The 24,329-nt window shown below is 45.4% G+C and overlaps 1 protein-coding gene across 1 annotated transcript in view; it reads left to right on the top strand.

Annotated features, from left to right (window-relative positions):
- Nucleotides 1–24,329, top strand: part of acmsd (aminocarboxymuconate semialdehyde decarboxylase) — a 65,559-nt gene that overhangs the window by 38,669 nt on the left and 2,561 nt on the right. Inside the window, exons 6-9 of the mRNA XM_070873608.1 lie at nucleotides 2,391–2,484; nucleotides 7,093–7,188; nucleotides 13,942–14,114; nucleotides 14,286–14,384. Of these exons, the coding sequence (XP_070729709.1) occupies nucleotides 2,391–2,484; nucleotides 7,093–7,188; nucleotides 13,942–14,114; nucleotides 14,286–14,384 (462 nt within the window). The remainder of the gene's footprint in view (nucleotides 1–2,390; nucleotides 2,485–7,092; nucleotides 7,189–13,941; nucleotides 14,115–14,285; nucleotides 14,385–24,329) is intronic.

Genomic DNA, 24,329 nt, shown 5'->3' with positions numbered 1-24,329 from the left:
TTATTCTGAGACTGTGGTCCCTGGTTCTGGACTCCCCGGCCAGAGGAAACATTCTACCTGTATCTACCTTGTCAAGCCCTGTAAGAATTTTGTATGTTTCAATGAGATCACCTCTCAGTCTTCTAAACTCTAGAGAATATAGGCCTCATAGGACAACCCCCCCCATCCCAGAAGACAGTCTGGTGAACCTTCATTGCATTCCATCTATGGTAAGTATATCCTTCCTTAGGTAAGGAGAGCAAAACTGTACACAATACTCCAGTTTTGTGTATAGTCTCACCAGAGCCCTAGATAATTGCAGTGTAGGGCCCTAGTGAGACCACACCTAGAATATTGTAGACATAATCTACAATTACAGTGGAGAGCAAAATAAAGTACCTCTGCATCTAATGCTAACTAATATCTTAAATATAAGTTACTGAAATGGCTTCACAGAAGTAGAACACTGTTGCCTACAGTACAACAGTGACTACACTTCAGAAGTACTTCATTAGCTGTAAAACGCTTTGGGACATCCTGAGGTCGTGAAAGGCAGTATATAAATACAAAGTCTTTCTTTTGTTTCTTTGCAGCAGTGATTATGTTGGACTTGGCAGGATATAAAATTGTATTTCAGGTGCATAATTAAAAGGAATGTACCAGAACATTCGTTCGAAATTTGCGGTCACTGTCAACTTAAAAAAAAGCGATCTCTGTGGCATGGATTTTAGCCCTCCCGGCCTTTGTTTCAATCTGGCGCCAAATCAAGCGATTGCTAAGCGTCCATCAAGCATGCTAAGCAGCCAATCACAATGAAGATTCTCATAGAGCGCAAACTGGGAAGTAAAATGCACAGATTCTAATTTACTTTTTTATAAACTTTGCAGAGAGCAAAATAAAGATCGGGACATACACGTATAAGATTGAAGCTCAAACGTCATAAACAAACTTTTAAAAAGTTATATTAAAGCTTGTAATTCTTAATCATATTAATAGAAAATTTTGACATTACACAAATATAACATTAGTTTTTCAGGGCCAGAACGGATGTTCAGCAGGCAGTATGCTGTTTAAAAACCCAGTTACACCTCTTACAACAAGGCTTAAAGTTTTAAGGTGGTTTTAACAGCGATATTCCATTATAAAAGGGGAAGTTTTCACCCTTTTATGTGATTTCAACTGAATGCTGGCTCTGGAGCTTGCCACACCGCAACCTATGGCGGAGCAGAGAATGTCCGACCGCAACTTCAGGATTTCCATGTTTATCTGCGCATGCACTAAATCCTGACGTTGTCGTCAGTTTCAGAGGGGTAATAACGGCGCACGATGACAGTTTTACTGCTAATACCACCGCAAAATCCAGGCCAATATTCTTTCCTAAGGTGAAATGGTAGTGCAGTATAGTGATGCAGCAGGTTGATGTTACAGTGGTCCCCAAATTGGTAGAACACAGGTTCATGTCTGTGATTTTTGTACTCAACAACTTTCCAAATTTAGTCATGCAATGCAAAAGAATGGAGGAAATGAAATGCCATCCAAGTTACTCTCATGCACCTCAGAGCAGCCAGATTAAGAATGGCATGAGAACTGCCTATCAGTGAGTTTATTCAGTGATTAGCTGAACCATACAAATCTACAAGATCTTAGGTTCAATCCCTAGTCTGTGCTGAGTTAGTTGATCACAGCCAGAGTGGCAGTGGGAATCGTGCAGTTGGCCTCAAGTGCCTGGGTTAGGAAAGGGAAAAATATCCAGACTTTGCTCCCCTGAGCTGGTAATGCTTGTTGGAAGTGTGCATGTTCAATAAGGACAGGGTCAAGTTCAACGGTGATGCCCCCATGTGGTTGAATACTGTACTGATAGTCACTGTTAAGACTCACACATGACGATTGTTTACTTGAGCCATGTATTGGAGAGCAACTGAGAAGGTACACAGCAAAGAGGGGGAAGGGAGGAGGATAACAGAACAAAGAATAACATTAGCAGCCCAGAAGATGTTATGCCTATATGAGAAATGTGAAAATAAATTTGATATGGATCAAAAAGTATTTTTTTTAAGTGCGTATTTATTGATGAAACTATGCTTTTTTTTTACATCTTCTCAGTTAATTTATGGCGCAGGCATTTGAACCAGTACATCGATAAATTAAAGCTGGCCATCTGTCTCCTGATCAGCTACTTATGTGTATAATGTAAAGTTTCCTATCATTGTCACTACTGAGGAGACATATTGGAGATAAAGTCACATTTTGCTGTAACCCAAAAAATATATACTGGGCAAACAGTATCAGATTGCTGCGTGAACAATTTTGCTCTATACATGGAACTGATTAAATAGCCAAATTATGTATCATTGTTTGAGATTTCATTATTAATTGCGAGACTCAGCACTTCTCAATGCTTTACTTTTAAGGCTGCAGAAAAGTTAAACTGTGCCATATTTGTACACCCTTGGGATATGAAGACGGATGGGAGGATGTCCAAGTACTGGCTTCCATGGCTTGTAGGTTAGTATTAATATAGAGATTTGCACAGGAGCCCCAGCATATTGCACCACAGGTTAAGGTTCAAGCCTGTAATCTTCCATGAGCTGAGCTCCTAATCTCAAGCATGCTACCGTGGCGAGCTCCAAGGATTAGCCAGATACTTCCCCAAGGAGAGGGAGGGAAAATTAAGGGGAAGGGTCATGCAGGCCACACTCAGATTGTATGTGCCATAGGAATACTCAGGAAATGGAGGAAAAAGGAGCCTCACTTTCACCAATAATATATGTCAGTTAATCCTCTATGATATTGATCATACTCAAAAATAAGAAAACAAATTATGGGGTGAAATTCATCTTAGATGGTAGTGCAAAATAGGTTATTGTGCAACAGCAGACTGTTTCACACTCTGCCCGATAGTCTTGAAAAGAAAATCAAACAGAGTGTAAAACGAACTGTTGATGCGCTACCGCCTGTTTTCTGCTACTCCCGGACCTTGAAGTCTCCTGCTCCATTCCTGGCAGCGGCAAAACCATCCACAAACTAGCTGCTGCATGATGGCTAGTTCCTGACCTCTCTCTGTCTCTCACTGAAAATCATGTGCACGGCCACTTTGACACTTGGATTACATTTAATGGAATTTTACAAAAAAAAAGAGAAAAAAACTAGAACTGCTATCAATTATTATTTTCTCATTCTGTAATCTCCCCAGACTGAGCACATTCAGAATCTCAAAACAGTAGCTCAAGGTTCATTGCCTTTCAGCAGGACTGGAGATTACATGCAGATCTTTGCTTCAACAAAATTGCCTGACAAAGTTGTAAAAGGGATTGTATCTTGAAGAATGAGACTAGAATCAATTCTTTTTTTCTCAAGTAAAAGCAAAACTCTGTTAAGTTAAGCCCCAGGTATTTACACACATTAGCCGGGATTTTCTGCTTCGGTGGTACAGGTATCTCAACTTGAAGTCGGCAGAGCAGCCACTGCTGTTCCCAGTGAATTTCCCAGGGTTCGCCTAATTAGAATCATTTTGGCAGGCTCCCAGTAGGATTTCCACTTGTCAGTGGTAGCCGTCTCGCCTCTGAGTCAGAAGGTTGTGGGATCAAGCCCCACTCCAGAGCCTTAAGCACATAATCCTGGCTGATGCTCCAGTGCAGGACTGCATTACTCAGAAGAGCTGTCTTTTGGATGAGACATTAAACCGAGGTCCCATCCGTCTTCTCGGGTGAACATAAAAGATTCCATCGCGCTTTTCAAAGAAGAGCAGATAAGTTCTCTTGGTGTCCTGGCCAATGTTTATCCCGAACCAACATCACAAAAAAAAATTACCTTGTTATTTAATGCAGTGGTGTTGGTGGGATCTTGCTGTTCATAAATTGGCTGCCGCATTTCCCTACATTACAACAGCATTGTAGATAGCAATAAATTTCAAAAAATAAGTACTTCATTAGCTGTGAAGCATTTTGGGATGTTCTGTGGTTGTGAAAGGCACTATATGAATGCAAGTTACTTCTTTCTCTCAAATGCTGCCGAAAGGAAAAATACTGATTACGCCCTTTTGGCAAGGATACCAACAGGTCGGATGTTGCCGGTGTGCATGATGCTGTACTCTCCTGGCTTCCATCTTTTTCTTCTCCATGCACTGCTCATCCTCTTTCTGAATGCACATTAACACTGGAATCCCCAGAAGGGACTCAATTATTTCACTATCCACAGCTCCCTTTAAGCCCTCAGCAAGTTTCAGAAAACTTTTACCTGTTAATGATCAGAACTGTAACTTCAAAGTAGCAAATTTGCATTTCTGTGTGGCTTTTCACCTTCTCTATCTCTTCCACCTGTGGGGTACCATATAGGCCCAAGACCACCAACTTTAAGCAGTGGTTATATTATAGGGTGGTAAATGGGTGGAAATGCAGGGAAGTCTCAGGAGCACTTGACCACACCCCTCTTCCTTCTTTAATGGCTGTGGGATATGCTTCCAGTGGGTAGATTAGGATCACAGGAGGGAAGTTGCAGCAGCCATTTTTAAGGGCAAATTTTCAGTGGAAGGGCTCCCCGCTCCATTTTACTCACCAGACTCCAGTAACCTGAAATTGGCAGTTATTTTAAGGAAATTATTATATAAAATATATACAGGAGTATTGTAGCTAGTAATACACATGCTGACATTTTCCAAACAATGCAAAGGCTTTTCTCATTTGCTATGGAAATGTTTCATACAAAAGATACCCCATGGCTATTGATGTGATGCAATTTATGAGTGAAATAGACCACACAAAACTCCAGTGCTGATATTTGAAATTGTGCTTTCTTTGTTTTGGCCCCTCATCTGTATGAATAAAGTATCATGTATTCAGCCAAAGCATGGAAATGTATATAACTGAAGTGCTGAGAGATGTCACTCAACACTATTACAAATTAAGTCTTAGAGATGGAATTTGCTCCCATAACAAAAGCAATGTAGCTAACTTGGTCCCATGATTCAGTCTGTTGAGTGTATTGATGTGGTATGTCACCAAAATTTATATTTGTGGTATCACACCCAGCACAAGGCTACTTTATTTTTAGAAAAATCAATAATATTATGTTGTACTCAGCAGATTGAGTGGAAAGGTGATGAACACTATTGCGAAAGCAATGCCTGTGTGATTACAGAATGCATATCCGCAGGCTAAGGATTCGTATAAATATAGTATTAAAGGTGAACCCACTTCACAAGCAAACTTTGTAAAATAGCAAACTATTCAAAGCACTTCTTCGAACCAAATAAATAAACTGGAAGTATTAGAAACTTATTTGCAAGTCACTAATGTTAAATCAGACATAGAGCTACTACAGAACATTGTTTTGGCCTGGACTTTCTACATTAATGCCTATATTATCCAAATTGAAACTGTTCTATATCATTTACCATTGCTTCGCTGCGTATCTCTCATGATTTTAAAACTTGGGCACTATCATTGCATGTAGAAGGCACTGCTGTCTCTAAAGTTATAGTCAGCCTGCTGATCGGATAGAGTAATTACAGCACAGTCATCAGGCTGCCAAAATAACTGGAAATTGTGTTACAATTCCTAACTTAATTTTCTATTATTGAGGAATTATTTAATGAGAAAACAGACGTTGCAATAAACAAATTGAAAAATGGTTATGGAGAAATCAATGATAGATACTATTCCACCATTCTGGGTAAAGCTTGAAGAGCCAGTACTTTACAATAATAGCTGGATAACAAACAAAATGGGAAGGCTGCAGCACGTCAGATCCTCAAATTGTGCTGAAGTCGCTTATCTTAGCCAGGGCAGCTCCAGGGGGCTGTACAATTGACTCCAGTGCCCCTGAATCAGGAAGCAGAAAACAAATCTGCCAGAGTTCCAACTATGATTCATTACTGATGGAACTGCAGGCACTGGATAAGCATAGGATAGGCCATAGCTGCGTTGTCCTCATACCTGCTAATACTCACCATCAAGGCTTATGCATGAATAACAGTTATGAGACACTAACCAACACCCATGGAACTATATCCTAGCAACCGCTTCAGGAGACAGTGAGCAGAGAAAATTGGCAGATAAAAAGGATAGAACTAAAACACTCAGGTTATCACATAAAATGATTACCAAAGCAAATGTCATATATATTTCATTTTAGAAGGAAAAAGTTACACACGGTAATAGCCTTCGTGTCAGAAATTCACCCTCGCTGGAAACGGAGCGCATCTACCGTGTTTGATATGTTTACACCACCGCTGTGGATGCAGTGGCCTCTTTTGCGAAATTCAGCTCCTTGTCTTTTTTTTTGAGCGCGGCGGAAGTTGGTCATAATGGGGGCGGAGAACAGAAGATCAGTCACTAGAGGGGCGGAAGTGGGGGCGGACGGACTGTCCGCCGCTGTCACTCATCAGCATAACACTGATGATGTCATCAGGCTGGCGCATCACCACGTCTCTTCCCTTCACTTAAAGGGGGTGCCAGGCTGCCTATTGGCAGCCCGGCCAAACCTGGGGGCATAATTGTCGGGTCGACCTGGCAGTCGGCTGACAAAAAAAATAAAATGGCGTCCACAGCAGTGTGCCCTCCCCTTTAATGGCGGCCGCACTGCCATTTTGCACGCACTGCAAGTACAGTGCACTGACAGAAAAAACTGTTGGGGGCACCGCGCGGCCACAAGATTTTGTCAGGTAAATTTTGCTTTGGGGTGGTGCGTGTTTTGATGATGCACTTAGGAAGGTTTGGCAACAGCAGGGCAAAAGTGGAGAATCCGGAAAAACCACCGAGGTGAACTTCACAAGCGGCGGCCATTCGACAAAAAATCAGCGGCCATTTGACATCACCGCATGGCCACCACTTTCCGGCGGTAACAGGCCTTATCAGGAAGCTGAATTTCGGCCCCTCTATCTGCTAAATAAAGATGCGATTTAATTTTCAGGAATTAGATATGGATAACTGATCTTGGAATAAAATGTTTTATTTTTCCCAAAATTAAATTCAATTTTAATTCAGCCTCCCCAGATGATACAAACGCCATAAACTCAGAAAGGAAAGGTGTGATTGGGGTACAAATTTCAGCACCCATTTTAAAGATTGAGCAACCTGCAATGTGGAACTATTTATCAATTTGCTTCTTCTTTAGGTATGCCTGCTGAAACAACCACAGCAATGTGCAGCATGCTATTTGGTGGAATCTTTGAAAAATTTCCAAAATTGAAAGTCTGTTTTGCCCATGGAGGTAAGAACTACTTTAGAATGTCAAAGCAAAAGCTAATGGGGATGAAACTGATCAACGTCAATAACGCAAAGCAGGCTGATAGCAAATTGTCAGTCCATTTTACACCATGCCAGGTTTTATTTTCCATTCATGTCAATGGGATCCCAATTTGCAATTCAGTTGTTATATTTTACATTTTTTTCTTAATTTGTTTTCAGGATGTGGGCAATACTGGCATGGCCACATTTCTTGCCATCCCTAGCTGCCCTGAGAAGATGGTGGTGGGCCATTTTCTTGAGTGATTGTTTGTGCAATTGAGTATACAAATAATCATTCAAGTTGGCCACTTCAGAAGGGATTAAGAGTCAACCACATGTAGAAAGAGCACAACCAATACAATTACAGCCCTCTGGCAACATAAGGTACCATTATCTGGCTGGGTGGAGAGGAATATGGCATGGGACACATAATTCCTTGTTCTTCTCCCACAGGACAAAGAGCACTGTATAAATCATTGACATCCATCCCTTTAAGCTAATTATCACATCCCCAGACAAGGGGTGAGGTCAACAATAGAGCTGACCTTTTTTTAAACAGGGGTAGTCCTGCCATGCTCAAATCCTGGCGGTGCAGCAGCACAACTGAAATTTTCAGACTCATATCTCTAAACATCTGCCAGTTATAATCACAAGTTATAACAATAAATGTAATATTAAAATTACAAACAGAAATGAAAAGGGATATTTTTTCCCCTTTACACTACAACTGTAGTGCTGGCATGAAGCAGCAAATACCGCTTGAATCTGGAGTCAGGACCTAATCTTACATGAGAGATAAGTGGAATGAGAATCCTTGGATGAGGCCGTCTCACTCCACTTTGCTTTGAAGTCATTTCAAGCCTTAACACCCGATTTACTGCACACAAGTTTAGTGTTGGAGTGAAGCCAAAACCACTTTACATTGACACGGAACTTGTCTAAACGTGACAAAAGAACTCAGGTGCAACTAAAAACAACTTTTAACAAGGATAGCTGCCACACAAACTTCACCTTGGCAGTAACTGGGGACACAGAAAGACTTGGTAAAATTGTATTGGTTTACCCCAACACAGATTTCCCACAACTTAATATGTTCTCCAACAATCTTAGTTGCCATCAAGTTCCAGGCTGGAACTGTTAAGTATGGAAGAACTCCACAAGACTGAGTACTGTGAACTAAAACTGATGTGACCTTTGTCTCTTTAATACAACTCCAGAGTGTCCAAGCAGCATGGCAGACAACCTTTTATACTCCCTTGCACGAGGTGTGCAGGGTGACCCTTGGGCCTCTAACAGTTGCGCCCTCTGGTGTCAAGTCTTACACAGTTATAATGTTTACATACATAACATCACTCCCATCCAAAGTCTTTGATTAAATTATTTACAAGTTGAGACGATCCGGGGCCCTATGCTCCCTGGTTGATCGTCTGAGTTTAAACTCTGGCATGGGGGAGTTGGTCGGACCATTGCTGCACTGCGGCACGGCTGGTCTGACAGGACTGTTGGGAATGGTGGGTTCATCCTCTTGATTGACAGCGAGGTCGATTGCTGGTTGGGTGTGTGTTGGTGGATCGATGATGGTGATGTCCTCTTCAGGTTGTTCCTGGTTGTCGGTGAACCGGAGTTTGGTCTGATCCAAATGCTTTCTGCACATTGTCCATTCAATAGTTTGACTATAAACGCTCTATTCCCCTCCTTGGCCAAGACAGTGCCAGCGACCCATTTAGGACCATGACCGTAATTAAGGACAAACACCAATGTCACGCGATACAGCCAAGCGATCGTGGTACATGTTTTGCCGGTGATGCCGAGTTTCCACATGATCGTTTAGATCCGGGTGGACTAGGGAGAGCCTAGTTTTGAGTGCATTCTTCATTAACAATTCTGCAAGGGGAACCCCAGTGAGGAGTGGGGTCGAGTCCAGTAGCTGAGCAGAAACCGAGATAAGCGGGTCTGCAAGGAGCCTTCCGTCATGCGTTTCAAGCTCTGCTTGATAGTTTGGACTGCCCGTTCCGCTTGACCGTTGGATGTGGGCTTAAACGGGGCAGACCTGACATGCTTGATGCCATTGTGGGTCATAAACTCGTTGAATTCTGAGCTGGTGAAACACTGACGTCGGGCAAGCCATGGGTGGTAGCCCGGATGCTTTCAATGCTAGCAGTGGATGTGCTGGATGACATGATTATGCATTCAATCCATTTAGAGGAAGCGTCCACTACAACTAAAAACATCTTTCCGAGAAAGGGGCCAACAAAATCTACGTGGATCCTGGACCACGGTTTGGAGGGCCATGACCACAGACTCAATGGAGCCTCGCTTGGTGCATTGCTCAATTGTGAGCACATGTTGCATTGGTGTACGCATGACTCTAAGTCCAAGTTAATGCCGGGCCACCAAACATGCGACCTGGCTATAGGCTTCATCATGACTATGTCTGGGTGGGTATTGTATAGGTCGCTTTTAAACATTTCCCTGCCTTTTTTTGGCAAAACCACACGATTACCCCATAAGAGACAATCCGACTGGATGGACATTTCATCTTTGCATCAGTGAAACAGCTTAATTTCATCTTGCATTTCCCTGGGAATGGCCAACCAGCTCTCATTGAGGAAGCAACTTTTTACAAGTGATAGCACAGGATCCTGGTTGCTCCAGGTCCTGATCTGGCAAGCAGGGACGGGTGAGCCCTCGCTCTCAAAAGCACCTATGATCAGAAGCAAGTCTGTGGGCTGCGCCATTTCCACTCCAGTAGTGGCCAATGGTAGCCGACTGAGGGCATCAGCACAGTTATCCGTGCCTGGTCTGTGGCGAATAACATAGTCATAGGCGGACAATGTTAGTGCCCATCTTTGGATGCGGGACAAAGCATTGGTGTTTATACCTTTGCTTTCTGAAAACAGCGAAATGAGTGGCTTGTGGTCGGTTTCAAGCTCAAACCGAAGTCCAAATAGGTACTGGTGCATTTTCTTAACGCCATATACACATGCTAACTTCCTCTTTTTCGACCATACTGTAGGCTCTTTCAGCCTTAGACAGACTTCTAGACATGTATGCAACCGGTTGAAGTTTGCCCTATACATTGGTTTGCTGTAACACACAGCCGACCCTGTACGAAGATGCATCACAAGCTAGCACTAATCGTTTACACGGGACATACAGTACAAGTATCTAATTAGAACAAAGTAGATTTCTTGCCTTCTCAAAGGCTGTCTCTTGAGGTTTACTCCAAAGCCAGTCATCACCCTTATGTAGCTACATGTGTAACGGTTCCAGCAAAGTGCTTAACCCGGGTAGAAAGTTACCAAAATAGTTGAGGAGTCCCAGGAACGAACGCAGCTCCATCACATTCTGCAGTCTAAGTGCATTCTTGATGGCCTCTATCTTTGAGTCCGTGGGTCTGATGCCATCTGCCGCAATCATTCTCCTCAAAAATTCGACCTCTGGCGCCAGGAAAACACACTTGGAGCGTTTCAGCCTGAGTTCCACTCTGTGTAGTCGACTTATAACCTCTTCCAGGTTGTACAGGTGTTCGGTGGTGTCACGACCGGTGATCAGGATGTCGTCTTGAAACACAACAGTGCGTAGAACCGATTTCAGCAGACTCTCCATGTTCCTCTGGAAGATGGCAGCAGCCGAGCGAATCCCAAAAGGGCACCTGTGGTATATAAACAGTCCTTTGTGCGTGTTGATGCATGTCAATCTTTTTGAAGTTTCAGCCAGCTCCTGTGTCATGTAGGCAGAGGTTAGATCCAACTTGGTGAACGACTTCCCCCCCCCACCCCCCACCTGCTAACATTGCGAACAGGTCATCCGCCTTGGGTAGTGGGTACTGGTCTTGTAAAGAGACTCGGTTGATCGTTACCTTGTAGTCTCCGCAAATTCTGACCGTGCCCTCGCTTTACAACACCGGAACAATTGGACTGGCCCACTCATTGAACTCAACTGGTGATATGATTCCCTCTCGTTGATGCCTGTCCAGTTCGATCTCGATTTTCTCCCTCGTCATATATGGAACCGCTCGAGCTTTGCGATGAACAGGCCTTACATTGAGGACTAGATGGATCTGCACCTTGGTGCCTGTGAAGTTGCCAATGCCTGGTTCAAATAGCGACGGAAACTTGCTCAGCACTTGGCATCATCCACTGAAGGTAATGCTTTGATGTCGTCCCAGTTCCATCGAATCTTTCCCAGCCAGATTCTGCTGAATAGCGTTGGGCCATCGCCTAGTACAATCCACAGTGATAAATCATGCACAGCTCCATCATACGATACCTTAACTGCCGCACAGCCAATGACTGATATGAGCTCTTTGGTGTAGATGCACAACTTTATTTTAATCGGGCTCAGTTTGGGCCTTTGTGCCTTGTTGCCCCATAGTTTCTCAAAAGCCTTCTGGCTCATAATTGACTGACTCGCCCCCGTGTCCAACTCCATTGATACCGGAATACCATTCAATTTGAATTTCAACATGATGGGAGGGCTCTTGGTGGTGAAGGTGTGTACCCCTAACACTTCTTCCTCAGGTTGAGTTGCCTCTCTTGTTTGTTCTGCGTGATCCACGTCAGATCGATCATCCTCTGCCGACTCTGCCACGTGGTGAGTCGCAGCACTCTTGCACATTCGCTGGAGGTGTCCCATTGTTTCACAGCCTTTGCACACGTAGTGCTTGAATCGACGTTGATGGGCTCAATGATTAGCCCCGCAGCGCCAACATGGCGCTAATGGATTTGCATTCACGCCCGATGGTGGACTCTGAGTCATCCTAGTCTTGCAGCTGCAGATGTGTAGGCCCCGCCATATGCAGTTCTGCTGCTAACGATGTTATTTTATGCACAGTACTTGCCAGTGAGCTTCGATGCTGGGAAGATATCTGTCTGGTATTATCGCTCGTGGATATAAATGCCTGGGCTATCGTGATAGCCTTGCTCAGGTCTAGGGATTCGGCAGACAGCAGCTTGCGAAGAATGACCCCGTGGCCGATGCCAAGCACAAAAAAGTCCCGCAGCATTTCCCCCAAAAATCCAGCAAATTCGCAAGTTCCCGAAAGGCGTCTCAGGTCGGCGACACACCTCGCCACGTCCTGGCCCTCGGAGCGGTGGTGCGGGTAGAAGCGATACCTGGCCATTAAGACGCTCTCTTTCGTCTTGAGGTGGTTCCGAACCAGCGGACACAACTCTGTATATGTCTTCTCCGCTGGTTTCTCTGGTGCTAGCAGATTCTTGATGAGGCCGTATATTGTGGACCCACACACGGTGAGGAGAATCGCCCTGCGCTTGATCGCTTTATCGTCCCCATCCAGCTCATTGGCCACGAAGTACTGGTTGAGACGCTCAACGAAGACTTCCCAATCATCACCCTCTACAAATCTGTCTAAAATATCAACAGCAGCCATGACAGCGTGAAAGTTCGTAATCTGTAACTCGTCGCTAATTGTTAAGTATGGAAGAACGCCACAAGACTGAGTACTGTGAGCTAAAACTGATGTGACCTTAGTCTCTTTAATACAACTCCAGAGTGTCTAAGCAGCATGGCAGGCAACCTTTTGTACTCTCTTGCACGAGGTGTGCAGGTGATCCTTGGGCCTCCAACAGTTGCGCCCTCTGGTGGCAAGTCTTACACAGTTACATACATAAGAGGAACAATTTCTGTTCGACGGTGTTCCATAAAGCAGGAGAGTGGTTGTGAAACCTTCGTGTTCTGATGAAGGGGTCATCAACCTGAAACGTTAATTCTGTTTCTCGCTCCACAGATGCTGCCTGACCTGCTGAGTATTTTCAGCATTTTCTCTTTTTATTTCAGACTCCAGCATCTGCAGTATTTTGCTTTTGCGTTGTGGTTGTGAAACTTTATTGCATATATTCCAAGTGGTCTTATAGGAGCCCATTTTACAAATGTGTGCTATCAACCAGAAGCCTCACCCACTGGCTGCACATATTGTGAAACGACAGGTGCACTGCCCACATTTCCTGTCCATGAAAATAAATGAATCGAAAACCATTGGGAACACACCTGTGATTTCCTGATATGCACAGCAAGCAGGCCAGCCTCCCTGCCTGTAACTGGTATTTATAAAATCAGCCCTATAGATTCAGGCCTTGTATGTAACTTGGATGTGTTCTACAGATGGTCAAGGATGAATTTCTGATTTGTACCAAGTCCTTAACTTCGATTGAGTCCATTTGTATAAATGGAACATCCACAGACAGCTTCAAAAATTAAAACATACTGGTAAAATCAATATTTTTCCATAAATTTGTTGCATTTCCTGGTTTCTTTTTGTGAGTCTAATATTTTCAAGGTGGAAAAGTTGTTGCATTTGTGCAGGCCAGGTGGAAGCTACATGCAGATTCATTACTGTATCAAATGATAGGAATTGTGACCAAACTAATACGAGGAATGGATTTTTCAGCCATCCTCATCACTAAATATTTATTTTTCAACATTTTAGTTATGCATTGGCACCATGAATATCTTACTGGCTATTTCAATTAATCATTTGATAGCATCTTAACATCAAAACTAAAACAGAATTCTATTTTAGTTAACATGCTATGAATTAAAAATGCTTGTTGAGCTGTGCGTGCCTATCAATCTATTTTATAATAGATATCACTAAAAATTTTAAGTCATTTTGCAGACATTTTAAAAGCAGTAAGAGTACTTCAATATTAAAGTATATTTTTGCATGACTGTAAGAATAAAGCAAGAAAGCTGTCTTAATATTTTTCCCCTTTAGGTGGTGCTTTCCCTTATACCATTGGTAGGATTGAACATGGATTTAACGTCCGTCCTGATTTGTGTGCCGTAGACAACCAGACAAACCCTCGAAAGTACCTGGGCCATTTTTACACAGATTCGTTAGTACATGATCCACTTGCACTAAAGCTGTTGGTGGAGGTGATAGGGAAAGTGAGTTGGACACTTTTATCACATTTTCCCATACATTCTTGTCAGTAAATGTGATATCTTTGATTTCACAGACCACAGCCTTAACTGAATAACAATTAATGGTATGTTAAAATGTCTTACCTGTAAAAAAAAATGTTTATAGCTGATCACAATAAACGTTACTGTGTTTAGGACAAGGTGATGCTGGGGACAGATTATCCTTTCCCACTGGGAGAATTGAAACCAGGACAACTTATTGAATCTATGGAAGAATTCAACAATGAACTTAAAGTAAGATTAACGTTAAGAGCTGCATAATTCAAAGTTTTGCGTGTGCGTATTATGATGATATTGCATGTCTGCACCAATGATGATTAGTCCGTACTAACCACAATGACATCACAGACCAATCAGATAATTGGAAAAGAGAAACCCATTTCTGGCCATGATGATAATTCCCTGTTCTTCTCGCTGTTGATCTTCCACCCTGGGCATTTTATCCGCCCGACTCCGGCTCTGTTCCCTCCTGGACCTCTAATCTGCGTGCTCCTTTCCTCACGTTTCCTCTATACAGGTCCCACTCTGTCCGCTCTCCACTCCCCAAGCTGGGACCATGGCAGGGTGATGCTGCAGACTGGAAGCTCGAGTTTTTGGTAGGCAGGCAGGCATAACAAATCACCTGAGAAGCCAGCCACTGCCCTTGTTATTGAATTTATAGAGTGCTTTATCGCATCTTTCAGAAATGGATCAAAATATTTCACATACAATTATTTTGAAGTTCAGGAACTATTTTATGTAAGGAACCCAAAAGTAATTTTTCACACAGTAAGATCCCACAAATAGAAATGAAATGAATGACTGTTTTGGCTGAGAGAATCTAGAACACCAGGAGAACTCCCTGCTGTTATTCAAATGGTGCTATAGAATCTTCAACAGTCACCAGAAACACCAGGATGGCCAGGTTGGTTTAAAAGATAGCACATCTGGCAATGTAACACACCCTCAGTACTGCACTAAGGTGTCAGCCTAGATTGTGTTCTCAAATCTGGAGTGGGATTTGAACCCCCCACATCAAATCAGAGTAGGGTGATACCAACTGAGCCAAGCTGTCACACTGGGGGGAATTTTAACCCTCAAAAAATGGTGGGTTGGGGTCGGGTGGAAGGTTAAATTGTTAAAAAAAACGGAATGCCAACCCCCAACCTGCCTCCAACTTATCCACTTCCAGTTTTAACGGAGGTGGGGCGGGAGGGAGGGGTGGGGACAGCCAACCTGCTCCCAGGAGGCAAATCACCCATTTAAATATTATAATGAATCTGGCATGCCTCAGATTTAACCACCATTACAAATTTAACTGTAGCCGGTTGGGTTTCTCAGGCCTCGGAGAACATGCCAGTTAAAGTAAGATGAGGACTGCTGGTTCCAGGAGCCAACTGCCTTACTTACCTCCTGGATCCAGTGTCCCTGCCTCACCCACCCCCCGTGATCGGTGTCCCCCCCCCACTCCCACGAGGCCTCAAATCCCCCCCCCCCCAAGTGGCTTCCGACCACCCCCTTCCTACCCCGAGGCCTCTGATCGTCTTCGTCGACTCCCTGCCACCTAGCCTTGCCCCACTGATGCTCTTCCAGCCGGCCCCGATGCTTCCCACTTGTTCCCACCGATGCTTTGGCCACATCTTTCCCCACCCCCGATGCTCCAGCCCCGATCCTTCCCCCCACCTTTCCAGACCCTCCTACAGCCCCCAACTACCACATGGCCCCACCTGATCCCTCCCTCCCTCTGCGGCCTAGTTCTGCAAGCCTAAAAGCCAGCCAGATGGAGAGGCTGGCTGGCTGCGGGTGGGAAACAGGTTTAAAATGTAAAAAAGGCATTGCTGCTAAATGCGGCAGGGCCTATGGGAAACCCGTTCTCCTGGGTTTCCCAACCACTGCAAGGGCATAAGAATATAAGAATTAGGAGCAGGAGTGGGCCATATGGCCCCTTGAGCCTGCTCGGCTATTCAGTAAGATCATGGATGATCTTCAATGTCAACTCCACTTTGCCCCCGATCTCCATATTCCTTGATTCCCCGAGAGTCCAAAAGTCTATCCATCTCAGCCTTAAATATACTCAGCAATTCAGCATTTACAGCCCTGTGGGGTAGAGAATTCCAAAGATTCACAATCCTCTAAGTGAAGAAATTCTCAGGGTAATAGCTGACCCCTTATCGTGAGACTATGCCTCCTAGTGCTAAACTCTTCAACCAGAGGAAACAACCTCTCAACATCAGCCCTGTCAATCCCCTTCAGAATCTTATGTTTCAACAGGATCACTCTCATTCTCCAGACTCAGACTCAAATTCCAGAGAGTATAGGCCCAAACTACTCAATTTCTCCTCACCTGACAATCCTTTCATCCCAAGGATCAATCTAGTGAACCTTCGTTGCATCGCCTCTAAGGCAGATATGTCATTCCTCAGATAAGGAGACCAAAACTGTGTGGTCTCACCAAAGTCCTGTGCAATTGTAATAAGACTTCCTTACACTTGTACTCCAACCCCCTTGCAATAAAGGCCAACATGCCATTTGCCTTAGTACCTGCATGCTAATTTTCTGTGTTACCTGTACAAGGACAACTAAATCTCTCTGAGCACCAACATTTTTAAAAATTAATTTCTGCAATGTGGGCGTCACTAGCAAAGCCAGCATTTATTTCCCATCCCCAGTTGTCACTGGGAAGGTGGTGCTCAGCCCCTTCTTGAACCGCTGCAGTCCTTGTGGTGAAGGTACTCCCACAGTGCTGTTCGAGAAGGAGTGCCAGGATTTTGACCCAGTAACGATGAAGGAACGGCGATATATTTCTAATTCAGGATGATGTGTAGCTTGGAGGGGAACTTGTAGGTTATCCCATGCACCTGCTGCCCTTATCCTTCCAGGTGATAGAGGTCGCGGGTTTGGCGGTGCTGCCGAAGAAACCGTGGCGAGTTGCTGCAGCCATGGTGCAGGAAGTGAATGTTTAACAACAGCAACTTGTATTTATATAGCACCTTTAACGTAGTGAAATGTCCCAAGGTACTTCACAGGAGTATTATGAGACTAAAAAGTTGACAACGAGTCACATAAGTTTAAGGTGGTAGATGGTGTGCCAATCAAGCGGGCTGCTTTATCTTGGATGGTGTCTTCTTGAGTGTTGTTGGAGCTGCATTCATCAGGGCAAGTGGAGTGTATTCCATCACACTCCTGACTTGTGCCTTGTAATTGGTGCAAAATGCTTTGAGAAGTCAGGAGGTGAGACACTTGCCACAGAATACCCAGCCTCTGACCTGCTCTTGTAGCCACAGTATTTTTATGGTTGGTCCAGTTAAGTTTCTGGTCAATGGTGATGCCCAGGATGTTGATGGTTGGGGATTCGGCAATGGTAGTGCCGCTGAATGTCAAGCGGCGGCAGTTAGACTCTCTCTTGTTGGAGATAGTCATTGCCTGGCACTTGTGTGGTGCGAATGTTACTTGCCACTTATCAGCCCAAGCTTCTCTTGGTGATGGACTTTGAAGTCCCCCAACCAGAGTACATTCTGTGCTCCTGCTACCCTCAGTGCTTCTTCCAAGTGGTGTTCAACATGGAGGAGTACTGATTCATCAGTTGAGGGAGGGCAGTAGGTGATAATCAGCAGGAAGTTTCCTTGCCCATGCTTGACCTGAACCCATGAGACTTCATGGGGTCCACAGTCAATGTTGAGGACTTCCGGGGCCACTCCCTCATGACTGTATACCACTGTGCCACCTGCTCTGGTGGGTCTGTCCTGCCGGTGGGACTTGACATACCCAGGGATGGTGATGGAGGAGTCTGGAACATTGTCTGAAAGTATGATTCTGTGATTATGGCTATGTCAGGGTGTTGCTTGACTAGTCTGTGGGACTGCACTCCTAAGTTTGACACAAGTCCCCAGATGTTAGTGAGGAGGGCTTTGCAGAGTCGACAGGGCTGGGCGTGCTGTTGCCGTGTTTGAAACTGGTGCTGAAGTCGAGGCCACGTGGTCCGTCCAGTTTTATACTTATTATTGTTTTTCATAGCGATTTGTTCAGGGGCACGGAAAGTGAGTGGCTTGCAAGGCCATTTCAGAGGATAGACCACATTGTTGTAGACCTGGAGTCACATTTTGGCCAGACCAGGAAAGGACGACAGATTTCCTTCTCCAAAGTGCATTAGTGAACCAGATGGGTTTTTACCACAATCTGATAATTTCATGGTCACCATTACTGATACTAGGGGGCCAAAATTGCCCTCCACCCCGTTTGGGGCGGATAATTAGAATTAAATAATGAATTACCATCTGGACAGATGGAACAGAGATTGGAGGGAACTTCAGCCCTTTTGTATACAAAAATGAACAAGACGGTGTTGGGGGTGGCAGAGGGGCAAAAGAGAGTCGAAAGCGGGGCAGAAGGCAGGCAGCGTCATAGCGCGATGCGGACATGCCACATTGCACTGACCTGTAGCAATGTCCCTCCCTTTCACTTAAAGGGGAGGGATGCCACAAGGCCTAGCGAAGCCCACTGGCCTACTGGGCCACCAGGGAGGGCTTCGGCTGGGCCAGCGGCCGATCAGTAAGGGGTTGGCACCCGGCCCGAGGGAAATTCCGGATGGGTTGCACCATCCGCCTGCCCCCGGTCAGAAAGGCCTTCCTGCACCATCGGGCCTTAAAAAAAGAGTAAATTTCAGCCCCCTAGCTTTTTATTCCAGATTTATTTAACTGAATTTAAATTCCCCAGCTGTCATGATGGGATTTGAACTCACGTCTCTGGATCATTAGTCCAAGTCTCTGGATTACTAGTCCAGTAACATTACCACTAGGCTACCATTTCCTCAATTTAATAGTCTCTCACCATTTATAAAATAGTCTATTTTTCTATTCATTCTACCAAAGTGAATAACCTCACATTTCCCCACATTATACTCCATCTGCCACCTTATTGCCCAACTCACTTAACCTGTCTATAGCCCTTTGCAGGCTCATTATGTCCTCCTCACAGCTTACTTTCTCACCTAGCTTTGTATCATCAGCAAACTTAAGATACATTGCACTCAGTCCCTTCATCAAAGCTATTAATATAGATTGTAAATAGCTGAGGCCCAAGCACTGATCCTTGCAACACCCCACTAGATACAGCCCATCAACCAGAAAATGACCTGTTTATCCCTACTCTCTGTTTTCTGTCCATTAACCAATCCTCTACCCATGCTAATATATTACCCCCAAACCCATGAGCCCTGATCTTGTGTAGCAACCTTTTATGTGGCACCCCATCGAACGCTCTTTGGAAATCCAAATATACTACATCCACTGTTTCCCCTTTATTACGCTCATAATAAAGGATGAAACTGTGTACTGTAAGCAATGAGTAAGGAGTAAGTGTGACCTGAGCTCCTTTAATTAGACTCCAGAGTGCTTATATACAGTGCTCCCAAAGGATGCTGAGATCCCTTGGGACTCCAACAGGTAAGCCCTCTGGTGGTGGTGTGATACAGGTTGCCAAGGGTTAAATACATAACATCACTCCCTCGTAAAGTCAATAGTACATTTATTTACGGGGTGAGACGATCTGGGGCTTTTTGCTCCCTTGTCGATCATCTCGGTACAAAAGCAGGTGTGAGTGAGTTGGTTGGTTCTTCACTGGGCTGCTGGGCAGCTGGCCTTGCCGGGCTGCTGGGGATGATGAGTTCAGCTTCGTGGTCAACCATGATGTCGGTTTCCACTTGTGTGTGTGTTGGAGGGTCGAAGTTGGTGGTGTCCCTTGCTCATAGCTGTTAGTGAACCGCAAATTGGTTTGGTCCAAATGCTTTCTGCACGTTAGTCCATTGGCCAATTTGACCTGAAACACCCTACTCCCTTCTTTGGCTATGACCATGCCAGCGAGCCTTTTGGGACCATGTCCATAATTGAGTACAAACACAGGGTCATTGACCTCAATATCGCGTGACAAGTTTGCGCGATCATGGTACATGCTTTGTTGATGCCGCCTGCTCTCCACGTGATCATGGAGATCAGGGTGGACAAGAGAGAGCCTTGTTTTGAGCGCTCTTTTCATGAACAGCTCAGCTGGGGGAACACCGGTGAGCGAATGGGATCTGGTGTGGTAGCTCAGCAGAACTCGAGACAGTAGGGTCTGCAGGGAGCCTTCCAACACACGTTTCAAGCTTTGCTTGATGGTTTGAACTGCCCGTTCTGCCTGGCCGTTGGATGCGGGCTTGAACGGGGCTGATGTAACATGCTTGATCCCATTGTGGGTCATGAATTCTTTGAATTCAGCACTGGTGAAACACAGCCTATTGTCGTTGACTAGGACATCAGGCAGGCCGTGTGTGGCAAACATGGCTCGTAGGCTTTCGATGGTGGTGGTGGATGTGCTTACAGACATTATTACACATTCAATCCACTTTGAATAAGCATCCACAACAATCAAAAACATTTTGCCTAGAAATGGGCCCGCATAGTCAACGTGGATCCTAGACCACGGTTTGGAGGGCCACGACCACAAACTTAGCGATGCCTCTCTGGGTGCATTGCTCAGTTGAGAGCAAGTGTTGCACTGGCGCATGCATGACTCTAAATCTGAGTCGATGCCGGGCCACCATACATAGGATCTGGCTATGGCTTTCATCATTACAATGCCTGGGTGCTGTGTAGGTCACATATGAACGTTTCTCTGCCTTTCTTGGGCAAGACCATGCGATTACCCCATAAAAGACAGTCCGCCTGTTAGGACATTTCGTCTTTGCGCCTGTGGAACAGCTTAATCTCTTCCTGCACCTCCGCTGGGACGCTGGACCAGCTCCCATGGAGGACACAGTTTTTTTTACCAGGGACAGTAAAGGATCCTGGCTGGCCCGGGTCCTGATTTGGCGGGCCGTAACGGGTGACTTTTCGTTTTCGAATGCATCCATCACCATGAGCCAGTCTGCAGGCTGTGCCATTTCCACCCCTGTGGTGGGTAATGGTAGCCGACTGAGAGCATCAGCGCAGTTCTCTGTGCCCGGTCTGTGGCGGATTACATAGTTGTATGCCGACAGCGTGAGCACCCATCTTTGGATGCAGGCAGAGGCATTGGTGTTAATCCCTTTCCTCGCTGAGAATAGCAATTATGAGCGGCCTATGCTCAGTTTCAAGCTCAAACTTGAGACCAAGAAAATACTGATGCATTTTTTCACCCCGTAAACGCACGCCAGAGCTTCTTTTTCAATCATGCTGTAGGCCCTTTTGGCCTTGGACAGACACTTGGACGCATAAGCGAGCGGTTGCAAAATCCTCGATTCGTTAGCCTGCTGTAAAACACACGACCCCGTATGACGACGCATCGCAAGCTAGCATTAATCATTTACATGGGTTATACAGAACAAGCAGTTTGTTTGAACAGCATAGAGTTTTGGCTTTCTCAAAGGCAGCCTCTTGTGATTTCCCCCATACCCAGTCGTCTCCCTTGCGCATTAGCACATGTAGGGGTTCTAGCAAGGTGCTCAACCCAGGTAGGAAATTACCAAAATAGTTGAGGAGTCCCAGGAACGACCGCAGCTCCATCACGTTCTGTGGTCTCAGCGCGTACTTGATGGCCTCCGTCTTGGCGTCAGTGGGTCTGATGCCATCTGCTGCAATTCTTCTTCACAAGAACTCGACCTCTGGCGCCAGGAAAACACACTTGGAGCGTTTCAACCTGAGTCCCACATGATCTAGCCGACTTAGAACCTCTTCCAGATTCTACAAGTGTTCGATGGTGTCCCGATCTGTGACCAGTATGTCGTCCTGGAAAACCACGGTGCGTGGAACCGACTTTAGCAGGCTCTCCATGTTCTATTGGAAAAATGCCGCAGCCGAACGAATCCCAAACGGGCATCGGTTATAGATGAACAGAACTTTGTGCATGTTGATGCAGGTGAGGCCTTTCGAAGATTCCTCCAGTTCCTGCGTCATGTAGGCTGGGGTCCCGTTCAACTTGATGAACATCTTTCCTCCAGCCAGGATCACAAATAGGTCATCTGCCTTGGGTAGCAGGTACTGGTCCTGTAGCGAAAAACGGTTAATCGTTACTTTATAGTCCCCACAAATTCTGACCGTGCCATCACCTTTGAGTACCGGGACAATCGGACTGGCCCACTCGTTGAATTCCACCGGCGCGATGATGCCTTCCTGCTGCAGCCTGTACAGCTCAATTTCCACTTTCTCTTGCATCATATATGGTACCGCCCGTGCCTTGTGGATGGGTCGTGTACCGGGAACCAAGTGGATATGCAATTTCGCCCCTGAGAAACTTCCAATGCCTAGCTCGAACAACGATGGAAATCTGCTCAGAACCTGGGCACGTGAGGCATCGTTGATGAACGAAAGCACTCGGATGTCGTCCCAGTTCCAGCGGATTTTCCCCAGCTAGCCTCTGCCGAACAGTGTGGGGCCACCCCCTGGCACGATCCATAGTGGGAGTTCGTGCACTGCTCCATCATAGGAGACTTTGACTTCTGCACTGTCAATTACAGGGATCAGTTCTTTGGTGTAAGTTCTTAGCTTGGTATGAATGGGGCTGAGCTTGGGCCTATGTGCCTTGTTGCACCACAGCCTGTTGAAGGCCTTTTTGCTCATTATGGACTGACTCGCACCCGTGTCCAGTTCCATGGATACTGGAATTCCATTCCGTTCAACTTTTAACATTATTGGTGGACATTTCGTGGTGAAGGTGTGTACCCCATACACTTCTGCCGCCTGAGTTAGAGTCTCTAGTCCAGCCTGATCCACCATGGATCGATCTTCCTCTGCAACGTGGTGGTTTGCAGGGTTTGCAGGGTTTGCAGCTCGCCTGCACATTCGTTGGAGGTGTCCCATTGTTCTGCAGCTGTTGCACGCATAGTGCTTGGAGCAGCATTGATGGGCCCGATGATCACCTCCACAACGCCAACAAGGTGTTAACTGCCTCACATTAACGATTGATGGCGGACTCTGGGTCATCTGAGGTCGTGCAGCAGCCAGTGTGTACGTTCAAAAATGACGTTACTTTGTACACAGTACTGGCCGAAACCTCTTTATGCTGCCAAATTTGTTTGGTGTTATCGCTGGTGGACATAAATGCCTGGGCTAGCGTTGTGGCTTTGCTCATTTGCGAAAGATTACCTCATGGCCAATGCCAAGCACAAAAAAGTCTCTCAGCATTTGTTCATGGAATCCATCAAATTCACAATATCCTGCAAGGCGCCTTAGTTCGACGACGTAGCTCGCCATGTTCTGGCCCTCCGATATTGACACGTGTAGAACCGATACCTCGCCATCAAAATGCTTTCCTTAGGATTTAGGTGCTCCCGGACCAGCATACACAATTCTTCATAGGATTTGCTTGTTGATTTTACCGGAGCTAGAAGATTCTTCATGAGGCCATAGGTTGTTGCCCTGCTGACGGTGAGGAGGATCGTCCTTCGTTTGGCAGCGTGCTCGTCCCCTTCCAGCTCGTTGGCCACGAAGTATTGGTCGAGTCTCTCCACGAAGGCCTCCCAATCGTCCCCTTCTGAGAACTTCTCCAGGATACCAACTAGTCTTTGCATTTTTGCGCAGTTGTTCGTTATCTTATCGCCAATTATTACGCTCATAATAAAGGATGAAACTGAGTACTGTAAGCAATGAGTAAGATTGACCTGAGCTCCTTTAACTCCAGAGTGCAGGTACCGCGTGGGAGGCTTGCTTATATACCATGCTCCCAAAGGATGCTGGGTTCCTTGGGACTCCACAGGTAGGCCCTCTGGTGGTGGTGTGATACAGGTTGCCAAGGGTTAAATACATAACACCCTTATCGACCCTGCTAGTTACATCCTCAATAAACTCCGATAAATTTGTTAAAACACAATTTCCCTTTCACAAAACCATGTTGATTCTGCCCAATCCTATTATTACTTTCTAAGTGCCCTGTACCCACTTGGTTAAATAATGGACTTCTAGCACCCCCACCTCTGACCTCCCCCCCACCTCTTCCTCCCCACTTTCGTATTAAAATTCAAGTGAAGAAGCAGTATGATTAATACTTGGGATATCAACTGATTTTCCATCCGTGCTACTGACTGAGTTAAGGAACCCGAATAAAACTCACACTTTTGGTCTGCAGCAATGTTCCAATGAGCATCCAACTGAGGTGCCCACGTTGCTCTTTTAGTTCTCAAACACAAAGGGGGACATTTTAACCCCCAAGATTTGGACGCGGGCGGATATTTTGTAGCGCAACCACAACCTG

This window comes from Pristiophorus japonicus, chromosome 3 (genome assembly GCF_044704955.1).
Source record: "Pristiophorus japonicus isolate sPriJap1 chromosome 3, sPriJap1.hap1, whole genome shotgun sequence".
Taxonomy (NCBI): domain Eukaryota; kingdom Metazoa; phylum Chordata; class Chondrichthyes; family Pristiophoridae; genus Pristiophorus; species Pristiophorus japonicus.
The sequence above is the reverse complement of the archived record's forward strand: the minus strand, read 5'-3'. Positions and strand labels throughout refer to the sequence as shown.